The sequence below is a fragment of the Myotis myotis genome, unplaced genomic scaffold (genome assembly GCF_014108235.1).
Source record: "Myotis myotis isolate mMyoMyo1 unplaced genomic scaffold, mMyoMyo1.p scaffold_m19_p_1, whole genome shotgun sequence".
Classification (NCBI taxonomy): Eukaryota; Metazoa; Chordata; class Mammalia; order Chiroptera; family Vespertilionidae; genus Myotis; species Myotis myotis.
In genome coordinates, this window is record NW_023416313.1 from 172,474,312 (window position 1) to 172,496,505 (window position 22,194).

Sequence of the window (22,194 nt, forward strand, 5' to 3'; positions counted from 1 at the left end):
GGTCCATTTTGAGTTACTTTTTGTACATGGTGTGAGATAAGGGTCCAACTTCATTCTTTTACAGGTGGACATCCACTTATCCTGGTACCATTTGCTGAAAAGACTATTCTTTCCCCTATTGAATGGTCTTAGCAGCCTCGCTGAAGATTAGATGACCCTAAATGTGAGTTGATTTCCCCCAAATTGGAATTTTGGACTCTTTACTGTCTTCCAGGCACAGTCCTCAGCACAATTCGTTTACTCCTCATATTAATTGTGAACGGGCACTATTGTTACTCCCGTTTTTACAGATGAAGTACTCGAGATAACAATGCTTTGTCCAAGATTACCTACGTGGCTACTGAGCAGCACAACCAGGACATCAACGGAGGCCTACTGACTTGAGAGCCTGAGCTCCGACGCATGCCATGGATAACCGTGAGCAATGAGAACTGACAATTCCACTGAAGCGTTAGTTCACTGAAAACAGAACAGGGGGCGGTCGGATTGGCCACTAACTTGGGAAAAGCACAACAGAGTAGGGGTTTTACTATCTTGCTTCGCACTGAGAATTAGACATGCACCTGCCTTTTTCGGTTGAAACCCTTCCGTGCCAACCTGAGAGTTTATATGTCAACGCAGCGCATTGGCTTCTCAGGTTACGGGCAGCGTTAGCGTGCGCAGCGCCGAGGGGCAGAGAGGTCGAGGGCCCCCCGCCCCGCCCTCGCGGAGTCGGCGCCTTCGGCGTGAGGATGCCCGAGAGGAGGCAACTCTCGCGGGAAGTTACTCTGTTGCCTCGGTAACGGCGTCGCGGCCGCGAAAGATGGCAGGTCGTGGTCGCGGCGTGAGGGTCGGTTCAACCCCAGACTCCTGGGTCGCGTATAGGTTCGGGGCGGGCTAGAGGACCAGAACCTCTTTTCAATCTGGGTCTGAACGTGCCCGTCTCTTTTACAGAGACGGACAGGGACTCCGCTCCCGCCCCGCGTTCAGCAACCGGCTGCGCCGCGCCGGGACCTCCTCGCCAAGGAGGAAGAATATAAGTAAGACATTGGGCGGTTCAGCGCTTCCTTCTTTCTTTCGCCTAAAAGTGAGGCTGCTTACACGGCCTTTTACTGGTGACGGGAGCGTTGGGACAGCTCACTGCCCAGCATTCTCTCCCGTCTTTTTAACTTGAGTTCGTCTGCGCCCAACCAAGGTGTTCGAAGTGAGCGAAATTTTAATTTAACCCGAACCAACATGCTCGTCGGTGAGATGATCCTGCTGGACGCGGTTTGGACAGCCGGAATCGCCACGGGTAGCTCCGTTTATAGTTTAAGGAATTCCACTTGATTCCAGTTCCCCAGAGTTTACGTATGTAGATGTCTTGTAGGCTTGGTTTCTACAAGGAAAGCCTGTTTCTCGGGGCGTTTGGAATTTTCTTGTCCACGTTTGGTGGAGTTGGGAGGAGGATTTCATTTCTTTATCAGCTCAACGTAATTGCGAACGATCCTGACAACATGCGTTTTCATTCTCAGGCGCTTTCACTCTTCAGCCCCCAGTTTTCACACAGACGCCGAGGATAACCTTTTAATGTGATCATGTCATTCCCGTCCCTGAAATTTTGCAATGATTCCATGCTGCACTTCGAAAGCTCTGTCAGATCTGACTCCGGCCTCTTGTTTGACCTTGTGCTCTCTCCTTTTTGCCTCCCACACGTCAGCCTAACTAGTGTCTTGGCTTTTTCCTGGGGGGCAGTCACACATGCTTTCTACCCGTAATGCTCAGAGTGGCCTTCCGTGACTATGCTAAGTAGGCACCCCTGTTCTTCTTCTTTTCTTTCTTTATTGTCTTATTAATTTTTCTTTGCGTTCCCATAAATTCACTTGTTAGTTTACTTTTTGTCTTTCCTCCACTGGGTGATGAGTTCCACAGGTCTGAGACCATGTTTTTATTTACCATTGTATATACCCTTAACAACAACAACAACAAATTATATTTTAGCAATTCACTTTCTTTTTAAAGTAACTAATTTGATTTAAAATTTGGAACACATTTTAACAGCTCTTTAAGCAGAGTTACCATGTAGTTTGTACAAAGCATATTTAAAGTTAAAACTGACATGTACCCTCTTTAGCTGAACGAAACACATACCATTTGCCATATAGCATGTAGGAACATAATCATCCCTCCCGATTTGATGAAATGGGTCCATTATTCCTGTTTAAGAGTGTACTTAAGCAACTGACCTGTTGTCCATATACAATAAAGTTATTTTCATCACTATACACCAGATAGCACTAAATACCTAATTTGACTGTATCAAGTCATTTGTTTATTTAAGGGTATGTTTTACACCTGGCTCTGGCTGTCATTAGGGATAAGGTCCCAACTTAAAGGCAGACTGTTTTATTTTAGCAAAAGTTGTTTTGTGGTAAAGATGCCCAGGTGCAATTAGGTCTGTTACCTGTACTCTGCAGTTGCAAATCTGAGATGTTTCAACTTGGTTCCCAAGTTCTGACTAAAGCTTCTAGGTCATTCTGCACCATGGAGAAAAGTAAACTGTTTGGCCATTTTTTTTAATATATATTTTTTATTGATTAAGATATTACATATGTGTCCTTATCCCTACATTACCCCCTATCCCCCCGCTCGTGCCCTCACCCCACTGTTGTCCGTGTCTATTGGTTAGGCCTATATGCTTGCATATAAGTCCTTTGGTTGATCTCTCCCCCTGACCCCCACCCTCCCCTACCATCCCTCCAAGGCTGGACAGTCCAATCAATGCCTCTCTGTCTCTGGATCTGTTCTTGTTCATCAGTTTATGTTGTTTATTATATTCCACAAATGAGTGAGATCATGTGGTGTTTATCCTTCTCTGAATGGCTTATTTCACTTAGCACAATGCTCTCCAGTTCCATCCATGCTGTGGCAAATGGTAAGAATTCCTTCTTTTTTACCGCAGCGTAGTATTCCATTTTATAGATGTACCACAGTTTTCTGTTTGGCCATTTTTTTAAATTTTATTATTGTGGTGAAATTAGTATACAACACTATATATATGTATTTCAGGTGTCCAACATTATGATTCAATATTTGTATGTACTACATAGTGATCACTACTATGTCTTAGTTCCTCCCTCCCTCAACCTCTGCCCCTCTGGTACCTGCCAATCTGTTCCTTGCATCTTTGAGTTTGTTACTTGGTTTTTGTAGTTGTTGTTTTAGAAGATTCCACATATAAGTGAAATCATATGGTATTTGTTTTGGTCATTCTGATAGGCAAGAATATGAGTTCATAACACAATATTTTGACCACATGTTGTCTTGCTTTTAAGCATATTGTGATGTCTTTTCAGTTACCTGAACACAGGACTTCCCAGGGATTTCAATACAGAATTGGAGGAAATAATCACTATCTAAGAGGATAGACTAAGGAACATGCTGATCATTGACGTCAGTAGATTTTCCAAGCTTCATGTGTACATCATAAAACCAGAGAGCTATAGAATAAGATTGTGTGACATCTGTTTCAATTGGTCTTTTTTTTTCTTTTTCTTTTTTTTAAATTAAATCTTTATTGTTCAGATTATTACATTTGTTCCTCTTTTTTTTTCCCCCCATAACTCCCCTCCTCCCAGTTCCCACCCCACCCTCCGCCCTCACTCCCCACCCACTGTCCTCATCCATAGGTGCACGATTTTTGTCCAGTCTCTTCCCACATCTCCCACACCCCTTTCCCCCCCAGGAATAGTCAGTCCATTCCCTTTCTATGTCCCTGATTCTATTATAATCAACAGTTCATTCTGCTCATCAGATTATTTATTCACTTGATTCTTAGATTCACTTGTTGATAGATGCATATTTGTTGTTCATAATTTGTATCTTTACCTTTTTCTTCCTCTTCCTCTTCCTCTTCTTAAAGGATACCTTTCAGCATTTCATATAATCCTGGTTTGGTGGTGATGAACTCCTTTAGCTTTTCCTTATCTGTGAAGCTCTTTATCTGACCTTCAATTCTGAATGATAGCTTTGCTGGATAAAGTAATCTTGGTTGTAGGTTCTTGGTATTCATCACTTTGAATATTTCTTGCCACTCCCTTCTGGCCTGCAAAGTTTCTGTTGAGAAATCCGCTGACAGTCGTATGGGTATTCCCTTGTAGGTAACTGAGTTTCTTTCTCTTGCTGTTTTTAAGATTCTCTCTTTATCTTTTGCTCTTGGCATTTTAATTATGATGTGTCTTGGTGTGGTCCTCTTTGGATTCCTTTTGTTTGGGGTTCTCCGTGCTTCTTGGACCTGTAAGTCCATTTCTTTCACCAGGTGGGGGAAGTTTTCTGTCATTATTTCTTCAAATAGGTTTTCAATATCTTGCTCTCTCTCATCTTCCGGCACCCCTATAATTCTGATGTTGGTACGCTTGAAGCTGTCCCAGAGGCTCCTTACACTATCCTCGCATTTTTGGATTCTTTTTTCATTTTGCTTTTCCGGTTGGGTGTTTTTTGCTTCCTCGCATTTCAAATCATTGACTTGATTCTTGCGCTCCTCTGGTCTGCTGTCGGGAGTCTGTATAATATTCGTTATTTCAGTCCGTGTATGCTTAATTTCTAGTTGGTTCCCCAATATAAGATCGAGGGTCTCATTAGTTTTCTTGTAGATCTCATTAAGTTTATCGGCGGCTTCTAAACAGTTCTTGAGAGACCTTAAAAGTGTGGTTCTGAACTCTATATCTTCCATTGACAATTTTGTCCTGTTTCTTTGTCTCCGCATTTTGTTATGCTTCCTTGGTGCACCCCCTAGTGGTCTTTGTGCGCAGTCTTATAGTTAAACCTTGATTGTTGTAGCTAGTACCAGGGAGGGTTTTACCTCCAGGCCAAGTGGCTATGAGAATCAGCTGTGTCAGCAGTGAGAGAACTTCTGTCCTCTAGGGAGGTGCTAATCTAGCCTTTGCCTGAGGCTATCCGGCAAATGCCTGTGTGCAGGGCTTGGGCGGGGCGGGTCGCACAGGATCAACAGGGTGGGCCGGAGAGAGCAGTTATGGCGGCTCTCAGTCCGGTCCCCAGGGGCTCTGCCTCTCTGAGTCCCAGCACCCGCTGCAAAGCTCAGAGAGAAAGCTGCACTCGCTCTGACCGAAGCCAGACAGTCCCGTTTCTCCCGTTTGAGTCTGGGTCCCTAAAGACTCGCCCGTATCTGGAGCTCAGAGTCTGCGACTCCCTCCCGATTGAAAACGCCAACCGCGCCCTCCGCTGCCAGCCCGCTCCATGCACTCTGCACCTCAGAATTTGACTTCAGCACTGTGCCTCCTCTGAGTGTCCGTATGCGTTTCTCTTTCCTCCTAGTTGTAGGACTTCCACTCAGCCAGCGTTCCTGTGGTTCTGGGTGATGTCCCTTCCGTTTTTTGGTTTCACTTTTGAAGTAGTTGTTCAAAGCAGCAAACTCCGGTGTTAACCTATGCCGCCATCTTGGTTCTCCCTTGATTTTTTTCTCTCAATTGGTCTTGATAACGGGTAGGACAAGCCTTCACCCTCCCCATCCCCCCGCCCCCGCCACCAGCCCAACCCCCTGCCTGTACATGGCAATTACATTGCATTTATAGATTAATTTGCAGGGAACAGAGATCTTTATGCTGTTGAATCTTCCCTTCCACAAATACGGCACCCCTCCGGTTACACATGGGTGTTTGAGTGTCCTTTACTATTATTATATTACTACATAAAAGTCTGTCATATGTAATTTTCTTCAAGGTTCTATATAGTTTTTGTTGTTATAATGAATGGGTTTTTTTTACCTACTACATTTTCTAATTGGTTAGATGAGTAAGAAGACTGATTTTTGTATGTTGATCCTAACACCAATGTTTATGTAGTAAAGATCATCAGCTCTGCTTAACTTTTTGTTGTGGTGGTGGTATCATGGCTGTCACTTATTACAATAAAGGATACAAAACAAAATCAGCAATAGGAAGAGGTGAATGGAGTGAAGTCAAGAGAAAACCAGGCAAAAGCTTTAGAGTCCTCTCTCTCTTGGAGCTTTAAAAAAAAAGAATGAATATTGAATTTTGTCAAATGCTTTTTCTGTGTCAACTTATATGGTCATATAGTTCTTTTTCTTTAATGTGGTGATTACATTAATTGATTTAGAATGAACCAGCCTTGCATACTCCTTGGTCTTAGTATATAATTATTTTTATACATTGTTGGACTTTATTTACTAATATTTTGTTAGGGATCTTTGCATCCATGTTCATGAGAGGGATTGATCTATAGTTTTCCTTCTTGACTGTCTTTGTCTGGTTTTAGTATTGTCTTATTCTCGCCTGATAGGCTTAGGAAATGTTCACTCTGTTTCTGGTTTCTAGAAGTGATTGTAGAGTATTGGTATTATTTCCTCCTTAAGTATTTAGTCCAGTTCACCAGTGAGAGCTTCTGGGTCTTGTGCGTTCTTCTTTGGAAATTTTATAATTTTTGAATTAATTACTTTAATACAGTGGTTCTCAACCTTCCTAATGCTGCGACCCTTTAATACAGTTCCTCATGTTGTGGTGACCCCCAATTTTTTTTTTTAAATATATTTTATTGATTTTTTACAGAGAGGAAGGGAGAGAGATAGGAGAGTCAGAAACATCGATGAGAGAGAAACATCGATCAGCTGCCTCCTGCACATCTCCTACTGGGGATGTGCCCGCAACCCAGGTACATGCCCTTGACTGGAATCGAACCTGGGACCTTTCAGTCCGCAGGCCGACGCTCTATCCACTGAGCCAAACCGGTTTCGGCGACCCCCAATTTCATTGTTACAAATTGAACATAATTAAAGCTTAGTGATTAATCACAAAAACAATATGTAATTATATATGTGTTTTCCGATGGTCTTAGGCAACCCCTGTGAAAGGGTCATGACCCACAGGTTGAGAACCACTGCTTTAATAGATATAGGCCTCTTCATATTATCTGTTCATGTGTGAGTTTGATAGTTGATCCATTTCATCTAAGTTATCATATTGTGGGCATAAAGTTGTTCATAGTATTCGTCCATAATATCAGTATATCACCATTTTTTTTCTACTGGCTGTATTGGTTTCTTAGAGATGTACTAAAATCAACTATAACTATAATTGAAAAATAATCTATAATAATATAAGTGTAATATGCTAATTAGACCTGACATCATTCTGGACATCATTCCGGACATCTTTCTGGACAAAGCCAGGGCCAGATGGAAGGCCGGGTCCTGGGTGCCAGAAGGAAGCTGGTGCTGGCAGCCGGGGAGAGGAAGGCCTATTCTTGCATGAATTTTGTGAATTGGGCCTCTAGTCCTATATAATAAAAGGGTAATATGCAAATCGACCAAACAGCAGAACAGTTAGTCACCATGATGCACACTGACCACCAAGGGGCAGATGCTCAAAGCAGGAGTTGCCCTCTGGAGGTCAGTGTGCTCTCACAGGGGGAGCGTCGCTCAGCCACAAGCCGGGCTCACCACTGGCAAGCGCAGCGGCCCGCCTCCGCGGCAGTGCTAAGGATGTCCAAGGATGTCCAACTGCGGCTAAGCAGTCAGTTGGACATCCCCTGAGGGCTCCGGAACTGCAAAAGGGTGCAGGCCGGGCTGAGGGGGCCCCCCCAGAGTGCACAAATGTTGTACACCGGACCTCAATTCATATAATTGTGTCCATTTTTGTTTGGGGGATATATTATTTATTTAAATCCTCTAGATCAGTGGTTCTCAACCTTCTGGCCCTTTAAATACAGTTCCTCATGTTATGACCCAACCATAAAATTATTTTCATTGCTACTTCATAACTGTAATGTTGCTACTGTTATGAATCGTAATGTAAATATCTGATATGCAGGATGGTCTTAGGCGATCCCTGTGAAAGGGTCTTTTGACTGCCAAAGGGGTTGCGACCCACAGGTGGAGAACCGCTGCTCTAGATGAATTATTCCTTTCATTCATTAGGATGTCATCTCTGTCATATCTTTTTTCATTTATATTCAAACTTTTTATGTCATTTAGCTTTAAGAGTATTCCTTTTATATCGTGTCAGATAATTTCTGCCTTCTAATAAGTGAATTTATTTCTATTATTTTGCTTGTTAATTTGAAGTTGTTTTGGCTATCTTATTTTGTGTTTTGTATTTACTATGCCTTTTCTTTAGTTCTTATGACTCTTGTTGGATTGAATGAGTTTATATTGTCTTCACTTTTACTGGTGTGGAAATACTGCTTTAACTTGTGTTTTTTTTTCGTGCCTGTGAAGTTAAATATTGGATTATACTTTCCTTCCTCTTTGTTTGAACACCCCTCTTTGTTATTTTTATAGTCTGTACTAATTTAGATTTATCATTATGTTTTCTAATTTCTTATAATTCTTTTTTTCCAAGTTCAGTTTTCTTCTTCCTGAAGTGTAGACCCTTCATTACTTATTTCTGTGAAAATTTGAGTCTTAAATTCTCCATTCTTTTTGAAAAATTTCTTCCTTTGCACTTATTGTTCAAAGACAGTTTAGCTGAACATAGAATTCTAGATGGTCTATTTTTTCCACTCCACAGTTTAAAGAATATTCTCTTGGTCTTTGAAGTTCTGCAGTGTCACTATGATATATACAGGTGTGGATTTGTTTTCTTAATTCTGCTTGAGATTCATATCTTTCTTTATTTCTGGAAAATTCTGAGCATTATCTCTTTAAATATTGACATTCCCTCCTTATCTGGGATTTCCTTCTGCACCATCTATTAGGTAGATATAAATCTGTCTTTGTCATGCAGTCTATTTTTAGTGGATGTTAATCTCTCTTTTGTATTGTTATCTTTCTGTTTCTCTGTACCTCCTGGTAGGTGATTTCCTCTTATTTGTCTCGTAGTTCATTCATTCCTTCTTCAGTGCATTCTGTTGTCCAACTTATCCATTGAGTTTGAGTTTTTAATTTCAATGACTGTGTTTTGATTTTTGTAATTTCTGTTTTGTTCTTTTCCATATTTAGTGTTCTTTTGTAATGTTTGGTTCTTGCCTGATGGTTTCTATTCTTGCTTTTTTGTTTTTTTAATGAAAAATGTTTATTTAATTGTTTTATTATCTTCAGTTCTTATACAGGTTTTTTTGTTTGTTTGTTTGTTTTGTTTTTTTTTGTATCTGCTGATTATCCCTCTTGGTGACTTGGTTCTTTATGCAATTTTGTTATCTTTGTGAAGTCATCTTTAGCAGGGTTTACTTTCTGAGAGAGTTCTATATATTGTCAATGAGTAAATGTCCCTCAAGATGGTTTTGCATTTAGCTTAGAGTTTTGACTGGTTCTAGGCCAACTTTCTATATTAAAGTTTTGGCATAGAGCCTCTATATACCATCTTGGTAAGAAAAACTTGGACCACATCTCTGTATGCTCTTTCTACTCACAAAAGATTCTTTTTCACCAATGGCTGTAGTTTCATTTCTGTTCACCTGAAGTTATGGGTAGTGTTTTTGTTTGTGTTTAATAAGTGTAGCTCTCCATGACTCCCACACGTGCATCATTTTTTAGCTGTTAAGCTACTTTGTCTTCTGTTTCTGTTAATTGTTCTCACTTTTAGTTGCTGCTTTATTTTTGGTGTCAGGTTATTTTCCTTGTCTGAGTCTGAGCTTAGCAATGTAGCCTTCTTTACATTACATCTATTGAGCTTAGCAGTATAGCCCTCATTACATTATTTCTGTGGGTTTGAGCAGAATAAAAGCCTTCTGCATCATCTTGGTCTACTACATTTCCCAGAGGCTTCTAATGGTTCTTGTTAGGGAAATATGAAAACTCAGATAATGCCATCTTAAATGGAACTTTAAGCTTCTATTAGTTATTTTTCTTTTGATTAATTCATCCTAAGATGTAAAAATATTTTCTGAAACATTGGACTATTTTAAGAAGAGATATGTTCTGATTTTTTTTTTTCAGGGGTGGGTGGTTGGTGTTGTAAGTGGTTTGTTTACTTCAGAATCACATATCGGGGGGAAAACAGCAAAGTGTCTAATTTTTAAAAATTGCTCAACATATTTATTTCATATAACTGCAAAAGATCCTAAATATTACAGAAATTTTTAAATTCTATTTTAGTCTATGAATAGAATAAAAAAGTTACATGCTTTTGAATATGTTTATTATAGTGTTACATTTATGTATGTATGTATGTATGTATGTTAATTCTCACCTGAAGATATTTTTCCCGTTAATTTTTTTGAGAGTGGAGGGGAGAGACAGAGAGAGAAGCATGGATGTGAGAGAGACAAATTGGATTGGTTGCCTCTCGCATGCTCCCTGTCTGAGGGAGTGGGGATGAGATCAAGCCTGCAACCTACGCTCTATCCACTGAGCCAAACAAGCTAGGGCTATATTGTTACCCTTAAAAGTGAAAAAAAAGGGGGGCGGGGGACTTGAACTAACAATAGGAATAGATTGATACATACATTATGTTAACTTCAACTTATTAAAGTATTTCATATCCATTTAAGGAACTAATTATAAAGAGATAAACATATTCCTTCTGCTTGTTATGGGAAAACATAGTGCAAAATTGTGTATATGCTATAGATGAAAAATAAAAAGGAATAGAATAAAAATGTCACAGCAACACCCGAAGCCAAAGCAGGCTTCTCTCCCACCCTGCCCCACCCCTGTCCCCAGTTGGTGTTCGTCCCAAGATGATGAAGAGTGGCATTGAGTTGAACCCACCAGTTTATTCTTCCCAAAGAAGCCATTACGCCTGAAATGAGGGCCAGAGAGAAGACAAGAGTTACACTGTTTGAATTTCTACCACAAAAAAGGAGGAATCATGGGGAGTTGGAGATGAGTGTTCTAGTCATTTTGTTAGTTTTAGAATAAAAAGTCATTTGTTTTGGAATTTGTTGATTAGCTAAAGCATGATGGCGAACCTATGACACGCGTGTCAGAGGTGACATGCAAACTCATTTTTTTGGTTGATTTTTCCTTGTTAAATGGCATTTAAATATATAAAATAAATATCAAAAATATAAGTCTTTGTTTTACTATGGTTGCAAATATCAAAAAATTTCTGTATGTAACACGGCACCAGAGTTAAGTTAGGGTTTTTCAAAATACTGACACGCCGAGCTCAAAAAGTTCTCCATCACTGAGCTCAAGTATAGTTACTGAAATTTAATTACTTTTATTTTTGTTAGAATCTTCAGTATATTCAAATTAGTAAATTATTTTCTGCTTTTAGGCGTTTAAATGCAGAATTGGAGGCAAAAACAGCTGATCTCGTTCGACAAGCTGAGGAAGCAATAGTAAGTAAATGTTAGTAGTAATTCCATGTAAGTGTGCTAGTTTTTTTAACTTTTTTTTTTGTATAATAAGATTTATTTATTTATTTTTAATTAAATCTTTATTGTTCAGATTATTACATTTGTTCCTCTTTTTCCCCCCCATAACTCCCCTCCTCCCAGTTCCCACCCCACCCTCCGCCCTCACTCCCCACCCACTGTCCTCATCCATAGGTGCACGATTTTTGTCCAGTCTCTTCCCGAATCTCCCACACCCCTTTCCCCCCCAAGAATAGTCAGTCTATTCCCTTTCTATGTCCCTGATTCTATTATGATCACCAGATTATTTGTTCACTTGATTCTTAGATTCACTTGTTGATAGATGCATGTTTGTTGTTCATAATTTGTATCTTTACCTTTTTCTTCCTCTTCCTCTTCTTAAAGGATACCTTTCAGCATTTCATATAATCCTGGTTTGGTGGTGATGAGCTCCTTTAGCTTTTCCTTATCTGTGAAGCTCTTTATCTGACCTTCAGTTCTGAATGATAGCTTTGCTGGATAAAGTAATCTTGGTTGTAGGTTCTTGGTATTCATCACTTTGAATATTTCTTGCCATTCCCTTCCGGCCCTCAAAGTTTCTGTTGAGAAATCAGCTGACAGTCGTATGGGTATTCCCTTGTAGGTAACTGAGTTTCTTTCTCTTGCTGCTTTTAGGATTTTCTCTTTGTCTTTTGCTCTTGACATTTTAATTATGATGTGTCTTGGTGTGGTCCTCTTTGGATTCCTTTTGTTTGGGGTTCTCTGCGCTTCCTGAACCTGTAAGTCTATTTCTTTCACCAGGTGGGGGAAGTTTTCTGTCATTATTTCTTCAAAGAGGTTTTCAATATCTTGCTCTCTCTCATCTTCTGGCACCCCTATAATTCTGATGTTGGTATGCTTGAAGCTGTCCCAGAGGCTCCTTACACTATCTTCGTATTTTCGGATTCTTTTTTCATTTTGCTTTTCCAGTTGGGTGTTTTTTGCTTCTTCGCATTTCGAATCTTTGACTTGATTCTTGCTCTCCTCTGGTCTGCTGTTGGGAGTCTGTATAATATTCTTTATTTCAGTCAGTGTATGCTTAATTTCTAGTTGGTTCTTTATCACAACATCGAGGGTCTCATTAGATTTCTTGAGGATCTCACTACATTTATCAGCGGTCTCACCAGTCTTTTCGAGGGCCTTACTAAGTTTATTGGCAGCTTCTAGACAGTTCTTGAGAGACCTTAAAAGTGTGGTTTTGAGCTCTATATCTTCCATTTCTGACATTTGCGTCCTGTTTCTTTGTCTCCGCATTTTTTTTATCTTTTCTTGGTGCACCCCCTAGTGGTCTTTGTGCGAAGTCTTGTTGTAGTTAAGCCTTAATTGTTGTCGGGAATACTGGGGGTGATTTGACCTCCAGGCCAACTAGCTGTGAGAATCCTTTAACTTTTTAAATTTGATTTATAACATGCATACAAAAAAGTACCCAAAGCATAAATTTTAAGCTCAATGAATTATTACAAATTGAACATGAATATATGTGTCGGTAGGTAGGTGTGTGTATATATGCATGCATGCAATTTTTATAAGCATATATTTTCTAAAAGCCACAAAGTGTTTTCCATTTAGATGTCCAGTCATAAGAACATTAATATTTAATAAATTTTCCCACTATTTTAAGATTAATATTTGAGAATAGCTATGTAGAATTAACACTGGTAATTCTGTAAGGAAGGAAATAACATTGTCTCTGGGCAAAAGCTGGATAAAGGATAACAATTATTAGATGGTAATTTACTTCTTATTCAGATGGTAATTTATTTCTTAAATTCCTCAGATGCCTATTACTTACATTCTTAGGGCTAGGCCATATCAGATTTATAGTTAGGAAAATGTAATGAGGTTATAACACTAGACAGTGTAAGCATATTTTACCCCATTCTGGGTACCAATTGGTTATTCCTGCTTTAAGCATCCATCCTTATACATCAGTGTTCCCATTATAAAATGATAGTATATAGTAGCATTCCTTAGAGCAGTGGTTCTCAACTTTCCTAATGCCGCAACCCTTTAATTCAGTTCCTTATGTTGTGGTGACCCCCAATTTCATTGTTACAATTGAACATAACTAAAGCATAGTGATTAATCAGAAAAACAATATGTAATTATATATGTGTTTTCCGATGGTCTTAGGCGACCCCTGTGAAAGGGTTGTTTGACCCCCAAAGGGGTCGTGACCCACAGGTTGAGAACCGCTGCCTTAGAGAAATAAAGTGGCTGCTTTAATTTTTTTTTTTTTTTTTTTAGTTCTTACCCTAATTTAATTATAATTCTTTCTTTTAAACCCTACCCTCTACCCCACTTTGGAATTGATGGGTGCAGGAAAGAAGGGGTGATATTTTATTTTAAGGCCTTATACATATCCATCATTATTTGTTGGAGTAGAATAAGAAACTTAATTTTATTTTTATATATATATATATATATATGACATTTCAGGAAATATATTTTTATAATGGATGCAGATTTGCTAGTTGCATTTGTAATTAAAAACTTATTTAAAAAGAAATATTCTTATTACATCTTTTAGTTTTGCCAGTGTCTGAAGAGCCAGAAAATGCTTGAAAAAGAAATCCAAAGTTATGGTAGAATGAGGGATTCATTATGTATTCTGCTCCAAGAGCCCTCTAATAAGGACCTTGTAATTTATTTATTTAAAAAAAAAGAGTAGAGTAGAAAACTGGGGAGGGGTGGGAAAGAGGAGAGGGCATTCCTGCCCCCACAGAAACTGATAGATATAATTATTGTCACATTGAATGTTTGTTTGCTCCCTTTTATTTCTTTATATATCTTTGCCAAGAGATTTTACTCTTAGTGCTTCTTTTTTAGCCTTTTCATGGTATTCTTAATATTGAAGTTCTGTGTTATTTGCGACAAATTTTTCTACCCATCTAATGGATTTATGTTTTCATTTCTTGTGAGTATAATTTCCTTTGCATATTACACAGAACTGAAGATTCTAATGTAGGGTGGAAGCAGGAGTGGGATAAGATCATATAAAGGCATTGGCATGCTAACATTTTCCCCTTAGAATTGACTTTCTTAACCCAGAATGGATGAAAGGTACAACTACACTGTTACAGACCTTATTTTCATACCATGTTGTTTAGAATTCTGTGCCTCAATTTTGTGGAAGCTGTGGGCAAATCTGAAATGGTTAATAATAAAAAAGGCACTTGAATAAATCCTATTTTTGTTCATTTTTTTCCTATGTGACTTATCTTTATTCATTTAACTAGAGAGATCAGCAAGAAGTACGATCTCAGCCTATTTCAGCACAAATTAAATCATATGAAGATGATGATTACAGTTTAAGGTAAGTCACTTAAATTCTTAAACACCTTTTTTAAAACTGGGTAAATGCTTTAAGGTTGTGTTTATTTTTAAGATCTAATCAACATATAACATTATATTAGTTTCAGGTATACAGCAATTTGATATTTATGTATTGTGAAATAGTCATCATAATGAGTCTAGTTAATACCCATCATATACCTGGCTACAGAATTTTTTGTTATAATGAGAACTTTGAAGATCTACTTTCTTAGCAACTTTCAAATATGCAGTATAATATTATTAACTATAGTCATTATGCTGTATATTACATTCCCATGACTTATTTTATAACTGAAATTTTGTACCTTTTGATTCCCTTCATCTACCCCCCCCCCCCCCCCCTCCGCCAAATCCTCAGCCTCTGGCAACTACCAGTCTGTTCCCTGTATCTATGAGTTGTTTTTTTGTTTTGTTTTTTTTCGGTTCCACATACAAATGAGATCATATGATATTTGTCTTTTTATGTCTAACTTATTCAATTAGTGTAATGACCTCAAGGTCCATCCATGGGTCTTCTTAATGGCAGAATAATATTCCATTGTATTTGTATTCCACAGTTTCTTTATTCATCCATCTGTCAATGGACATTCAGGTTGTTTCCACATCTGGACTATTGTAAATAATGTTGCAGTGAACATGGGGTGCATACATCTTTTTGGGTGTGTTTTTGTTTTCTTCAGATAAATACCCAGAAGTGGAATTACTGGATCATAAGGTAGTTCTCTTTTCAATTTTTTTTGAGGAACCTCCATGCTATTTTCTATAGTGGCCACACCAATTTGCTTTCCAACCAACAGTGCAAAGGGTTCCCTTTTCTCCACATCCTCACCAGCATTTATAAAAGCCATTCTAACAAGTGTGAAGTGCTATGTGGTTTTGATTTTCATTTCCTTTAAGAGGTTGTACTTAATAACATTTACCTAAGTATATCTTTGTGTTTAATATTGAAAAAAATCTATTAGTTTAATTGTTGGCATCTGATGGAAAATAATTGTGCTTTTATATCCTCTTACAGTGGTTCTCAATCTTCTGGCCCTTTAAATACATGTTGTGACCCAACCATAAAATTATTTTCGTTGCTACTTCATAACTATAATGTTGCTACTGTTATGAATCGTAATGTAAATATCTGATATGCAGGATGGTCTTAGGCGACCCCTGTGAAAGGGTTGTTCGACCAACAAAGGGGTTGTGACCCACAGGTTGAGAACTGCTGTCCTAGGGGATATAATGGAGTATTTCTCTTAATTTTTCATGGCAATATGGTAGATTTTCTGAAATATTAGAACGTGTTGCAAATGATATAGAAAATTGATCAGGCAAACTTTTCCAATGAACAGTCAGATAAATATTTTTGGATCTGTGGATTATACAGTCTTTGTCACAACTATTCAACTTTGCTGTTGTAGTGTGAAAACATCTATAGATAATGTATAAATGAATGGACACGGTGGATTCAACCTCGGGGCCATAGTTTGCAGAGCCTCATAAACACTCATTGTTTTAAACTACAAATACATTTTGAACTATGTATAATGCCAGGTGGGTACTAGACTTATTGGGGGAATCACTTACAGAAATTTATAATTTATATACTGGTACACTATGATGTACTCTTGAAACTAACATAAAATAACTAGGGGCCCAGTACACAAATTCATGCACCTTGAAAGGAACTGTGGGCCACAGAGGCTGTGGTAGTCACAGAGGCAGGTCTCGGCCCATCCTCCCCCCCGCCTGGCCCTTCCTGCCACGACCCTAAGTCCCCTGTCTGCCGGCAGCCCTGCTTCCGTCCATGCTGCTCCCATGCGCTGACAGCGCCGGTCCAAGCGCCGGTCCAAGCGCCAGGCGGGACCGCAGCATGTGGGAGCAAAGAATTTTCAGTAACCACCAGAAGCTCACCCGATGACAGCGGCTGGTGCCCTGCCTCGGTCTGGCGTCCCCCCTCACCTGCTCCACCATTCTGCTGTGGCTGACGCCTGCCATGTTCCACCTAGTGGTCAGCACACGTCATAGCGACAGATTGTTTAGTTGTTCGGTTGTTCTGCCACTTGATCTATTTGCATATTAGGGTTTTATATATATAGATATTGAATGTCAACTGTAACTGGAAATAAATTACAAATATATTTTGAAAATTTTGTTCATAAAGGTAAATCGTATTTTAAATATACTTTATTATACAGTTAACAGATATTTAGTACCAATTTAAAAGCTTATATGCCATATACTATGCCAAGTTCTATGCATGATTACTACCATCATGATTACTACCATCATGAAGTTTATAATGTAATGGGGAAAACAGACACTGACCAGGTATTTAAATGCATTAGACAAAGGATAACATTGAGTGGGTGCACAATAAAAAGCCCTGTGGTGAATCATTTTGTAAAATAGATAATCCCCATGTATAACCAATAATCACTCCTTATAATTTGCCAGTTATTAAGATTTATGCTATATTTTTCTTTAAAAAATTGACCCTAATGTGTAATATATCTTATCAAAGGTAAATTATTTCTTTTTAATCATTTTTTATTTTTCAGTTACAGTTGACATACATTAAAAACATGTTTCAAATGTACACCCCAGTGATTACACCTTATAGAACTTACTAAGTGATTATCCAAATAAATTTGTAACCATCTGACACCATACATAGTTATTAGAATACTAGAGGCCCGGTGCATAATTTGTGCATGGGTGGGGTCTGGCCGGCCTGCCTCGATCAGGCTGATCAGGCTGGCCGGCTGGGGGAAGGGCACCTGGGAGGTTGGCCAGCCAGCCCTGCCCCCGATAGTAGAGGGGGTGGCTAACTGGGGGCGGGGCTAGTCGGGGAGGGGCCAGCCCTGCCCCTGGTTGAACTCCCGGTTGAACTCCCAGTTGAGGGGACAATTTGCATATTAGGCTTTTGTTATATAGGATTATTGACTCTATTCCCTATGCTGTACTTTACATTCCCAAGACTATTCTGTAACAACCAACTTGTACTCCTTATTTTATCTTTTTCCCCCCTTGTGGCCAACCTCCCTCCCATCTGGTAACCGTAAAATGTTCTCTGTATCTATGAGTTTTTCTATTCTGTTTGTTTATTTTGTTTTTTAGCTTCAGTTGTTAAATATGTATTTATTACCATTTAATATTGTTCATATTTTTTTTCTTTTTTTTTTTCTTATGAAAGACCCTTTAACATTTCATGTAATACTGGTTTGGTGGTAATGAACATCTTTAGCTTTTTATTATCTGTGAAGCTCTTTATATGTCCTTTGATTTTAAATAGTACCATTGCTGGATAGAGTAATCTTGGCCATAGGTCCTTGCTTTTTATCACTTTGAATATTTCTTGCCCATCCCTTCTGGGCAGCAAAGGTTCTGTTGAGAAATCAAGTGACACTTGTATGGGAGCTTCCTTGTAGATAACTAACTGCTTTTCTCTTGCTTTTTAAGATTCTTTATCTTTCACCTTTGCATTTTAATTCTGATGTGTCTTGGTGTGGGCCTCTTTGATTCAACTTTGGGACTCTGATTTCTGGACTTGCATGTCTGTTCCCTTCACCAGATTAGGGAAGTTTTCTGTCCTTTTTTTTTCTTGAAATATGTTTTTAATTTCTCTCTCTCTCTCTCTCTCTCTCTCTCTCTCTCTCTCTCTCTCTCTCTCTCTCTCTCTCTTTTCTGCTTTCAGAAACCCCCATGATTCCAGTGTTGGTACATTGAAGTTGTCCCAGAGGCTCCTTTACTTTTTTGGATTTTTTTTCTTTTTGCTGTTCTAATTGCGGTTTTTTGCTTCCTTATATTCCTCTGCTTCATCTACTGTACTGGTGATTCCCTGTAATGTAGTCTTCATTTCAGTTAGTGTGCATTCTTCATTTCTGTTTTTTTTTTAAATTTTCTATCTTTGTTTTTGTTTCCTATCTCTTCTTTCTAAGTTCTCACTAAGTTCATTAAGCATACTTATAATCACTGTGATGAACTCTGTTTCTGATAGGTTGTCTCCATTTTGTTTAGTTCTTTTTCTGATGGGCTGTTCTGTTTTTCATTTGGGACATGTTTCTTTGTCTCCTCACTTTGGCTGCCTCTCTGTGTTTGTTTCTGTGTATTAGATAGATCTGCTATTTCCCAGGCTTGGTAGAGTGACCTTATGTAGTAGATGTCCTGTAGGGTCCAGTGGCATAGCCTCTCCATTCACTTGATTTGGGCACTCCAGGTGTAGACCCCCTGTGGGGCTCTGTACACCCTTCTGTTGTAGGTGAGCCTTGATTGCTATTGGCATGTCAGTGGAAGGGAGCTACCCCCAGGAGAGTTGGCTGCAGGGACTGGCTGTGACCACCAACCACCATGGAGGACAGATAGCTGTGCTGGGGCCCACCCCACAGAGAAGGATTTACTTGAGTGTGTCACTTGTGGAGGTGGTTGGGTGGTGCTTCAATATGGTCTGAAGATGTTTATCGGGTGCACTGGCTCTGAGGCCTCCTGGGGGTGCTGGCCAAGCTCATTTGCTGCTTGTGTTCTGCCTGGAGCCAGCAGGCATGAGCTACAAAGAGATCTGCAGATGGCTGCTACTTGTGCTGGGCTTGGAGATGCCCTGGCAAGGCCAAACTGCGAACCAAGGCCAGCTGCTGCTTGTGCCGGGCCTGGGGTCACTTAGCTGGAGGTATGGGGTACACTGAGGCCAGATGTTGCTTGTTAGATTTTTATGAAAGTCTGAAGCATGAGCCAAGATAGGCCATTTGTATGGAAAACCTACTGGAAACAGCTTGGATAGGCTCACAAGTTGGGGGGGAAAGGGTTTTAGGGAATCACCAGGGCAGCGTGAACAGTGTGACTGTTGAGACTCAGATAAGGTACTCACCTGCTGGCTCTATGGCAGGGGTCTCAGAAAAGGAACAGTGGCCTCTGTCAGCACGTAAACATTTTTTAAAAATTTATTTATTGATTTTAGCAGGGGAGAGAGAGAATGAGAGAAAGAAACATCTACTTGTTGTTTCACTTATTTATGCATCCATTGGTTGATACTTATATGTGCCCTGGGGATGGAACCTGCAACCTTGGTAAATCAGACATCTAAGCAACTGAGCTACCCAGCCAGGGCTCTGCCAGCACTTTTATCTGACAGAAAGCTATCTACCCACAGCTTTCACCTTGATGCCACACAATCCACTTCCTCCCTGTATGCCCCTGGTTCCTTTCAGCCTGTTGCCCCAGTGCTAGACCTCAGAGGGAGTGAGTCCAGTAGGTCTGCACATGGTTCCTTTTAAAAGAACTGCCCGAACTCCAGAGGTCCTTGGTCTTACTCAGCCATAGTCCATGCTGGTTTTGTTGTGTGTGTTTTTAAAAGATTTTCTTACTGATTTTTAGAGAGAGAGGCAGGGAGAGGGAGAAAGAGAAACATCAATGTGAGAGTGAAACATTGATCAGTTGCTTCCTGCAGGCTCCCTGCCAGGGATTGAACCCACAACCTGGGCATGTTCACTTATCAGGAATCAAATCAGCAACCTTTAGGTGCATGGGACGATGCCCAGCTAACTGAGCCACACCAACCAGAGATTCTTGTTGGTTTTTATAGCAGAAGTTATGGAGACTTCTCTTCTTGGCCCTGGAACCCTGGGCTGGGAGGACCTGGTGTGGGGCTGGGACCCCTCCTCAGAAGTGACCTCCACAGCTGAGATATCCCTCCCAGTTTTTAACACCATATGTAGGTGTGGGACCAGCCTGTTCCACATCTCCTCCCCTCCTACTAGTCTTGATGAGGCTTCTTTAAACTTGATGAGGACTTACATTTAGCTAGATTTCAGGCGGTTCTGAATGATGGTTGTTCTGTAGTTTAGTTGTAATTTTGATGTGGTTGTGGGAGAATTCAAGTTCAGTATTTTTAAGGTGACTTATCCAACCAAACCACTTTTCTTATTTGTGACACTCATGTTAAATAAATTAACATGTGCATGCCTAAAATGATAGCAAAGTCTACTCGATGTATATTTGTCCCTTTCAAATATAGTTGCTGTTGAATTTTATTAGGTCTCAGCTCAATATCGTCTATTATTATTAATGTACGTTTATTTCTGGTCTCTAGAGGTCTATTATCTGAAGGGGCAGTTCATCTATATTCAGAAACTCAGGTATGAAATCAAACTTTTTGTGAGTATAATTACATTCTGTAAAATTTAGGGTTTTTTTTTTAGACTTTTCTTACACAAAACAGAGAAGTGTTATGACTCTAGAAACAGAATAAAAGCTTGATACTCAGAAGAGATGTCTTCATGAAATTTTGCTCATAAAATAAATGAAATCCATTTTTGTCTCATAATTTCACTGAACAATTTGGAGCTATGATGGAAAAAATTCTAAGTGAAATGAGTCTGTACCCTAAAGATATTTTAGTTTTCTATCTGAAGTCCAAATTTATAGATAGAAAATCTGAAAAAGAAAAGTATTTATATACAAAGAATGTATTTTTAAAAGGTTTATTCATTCATTTAAATATTTACATGTAGGGATTACTATTGTAGATGCCGAGCTTACTGTGGACTGTAAATTCCCCACCCATGGGGATGTAGGTCTAAGTAACAGTATACATCAAGCATGTCAAACTCACAGCTGGCTGCAGGTGTGACATGGTTGGCACACATGAAAGCCATCGGGGGAATAATCAGTAAGGGGAACTAAATTCTGTGAGTCAGAACATTCAGTTTAACGTACAACCCGCTAGCTGAGTATCCTTTAAACTTTGGGACTCATTTTCTTTGTCTTGGAATCTCTTGGTCCTAATATCATCTAGGTCTTTTCCAGCTATAGAATTCTGGGATTTTTAAAAATACAGTTTGATTCACTTCATGAAAGTAGCAATTCTTTTATGTAGCAAACCAACAAGTCTGAATTACTTACTTTAGCACATGATTAGAATCTAACTAATCAATAATTTAAATTTTTTTCATATAGCCAAAGAGCAAAAATGTTGATCCAGTAAACAAGGTTAAAAAAAAACTACACTCTGCAAATAAAGGAAAGAAAACAAATTCAAGGTATAGTACAGTTTTAAAAGTATACTTTCCCCTAAATTTTATAATTTACAGTAGTATCATTCTTTTTTAAAAATAATTTTTATTGATTTTAGAGAGGAAGGGACAGGGAGAGAGAGATAGAAACATCAACACTAGAGAGAATCATTGATTGGCTGCCTCCTGCATGCCCCAAAATGGCTATTGAGCCTGCTACCTGGGCATGTGCTCTTGACTGGGAATCAAACTATGACCTTCTGGTTCGTAAGTCAATGCACAACCACTGAGCTACGCTGGACAGGCCATTCTTAATTATTAAGTTTTTTGTTTCTCCAGGTCTTTTTTTACCACAAAATATACAAAATTACACCATATAAATATATATATATATATATGTTTACATATATATCTGTCCACATTCAATAATTTAAAACATTTTCTATCAGAAATGTCTTGCAGCAGTTAATTTTGTATCTTCTTAAAACTATGACTAGAACCTAGATGTTATTTTCTGCCTACTTCTCTCAAGTAAACGAAATTGCATATACTTCTTTATATTTAATGGCACCATACCTTACTGTATTTGAGA

General features: G+C 39.1%; 1 protein-coding gene across 1 annotated transcript in view; it reads left to right on the forward strand.

Moving 5' to 3' along the window:
• Positions 1 to 794: 794 nt before the first annotated feature.
• Positions 795 to 22,194, forward strand: part of TEX9 (testis expressed 9) — a 46,140-nt gene continuing 24,740 nt past the window's right edge. The window contains exons 1-6 of the mRNA XM_036324837.1: positions 795 to 829; positions 934 to 1,019; positions 11,154 to 11,217; positions 14,511 to 14,587; positions 20,681 to 20,726; positions 21,547 to 21,629. Of these exons, the coding sequence (XP_036180730.1) occupies positions 803 to 829; positions 934 to 1,019; positions 11,154 to 11,217; positions 14,511 to 14,587; positions 20,681 to 20,726; positions 21,547 to 21,629 (383 nt within the window). The 5' untranslated portion in view covers positions 795 to 802. The remainder of the gene's footprint in view (positions 830 to 933; positions 1,020 to 11,153; positions 11,218 to 14,510; positions 14,588 to 20,680; positions 20,727 to 21,546; positions 21,630 to 22,194) is intronic.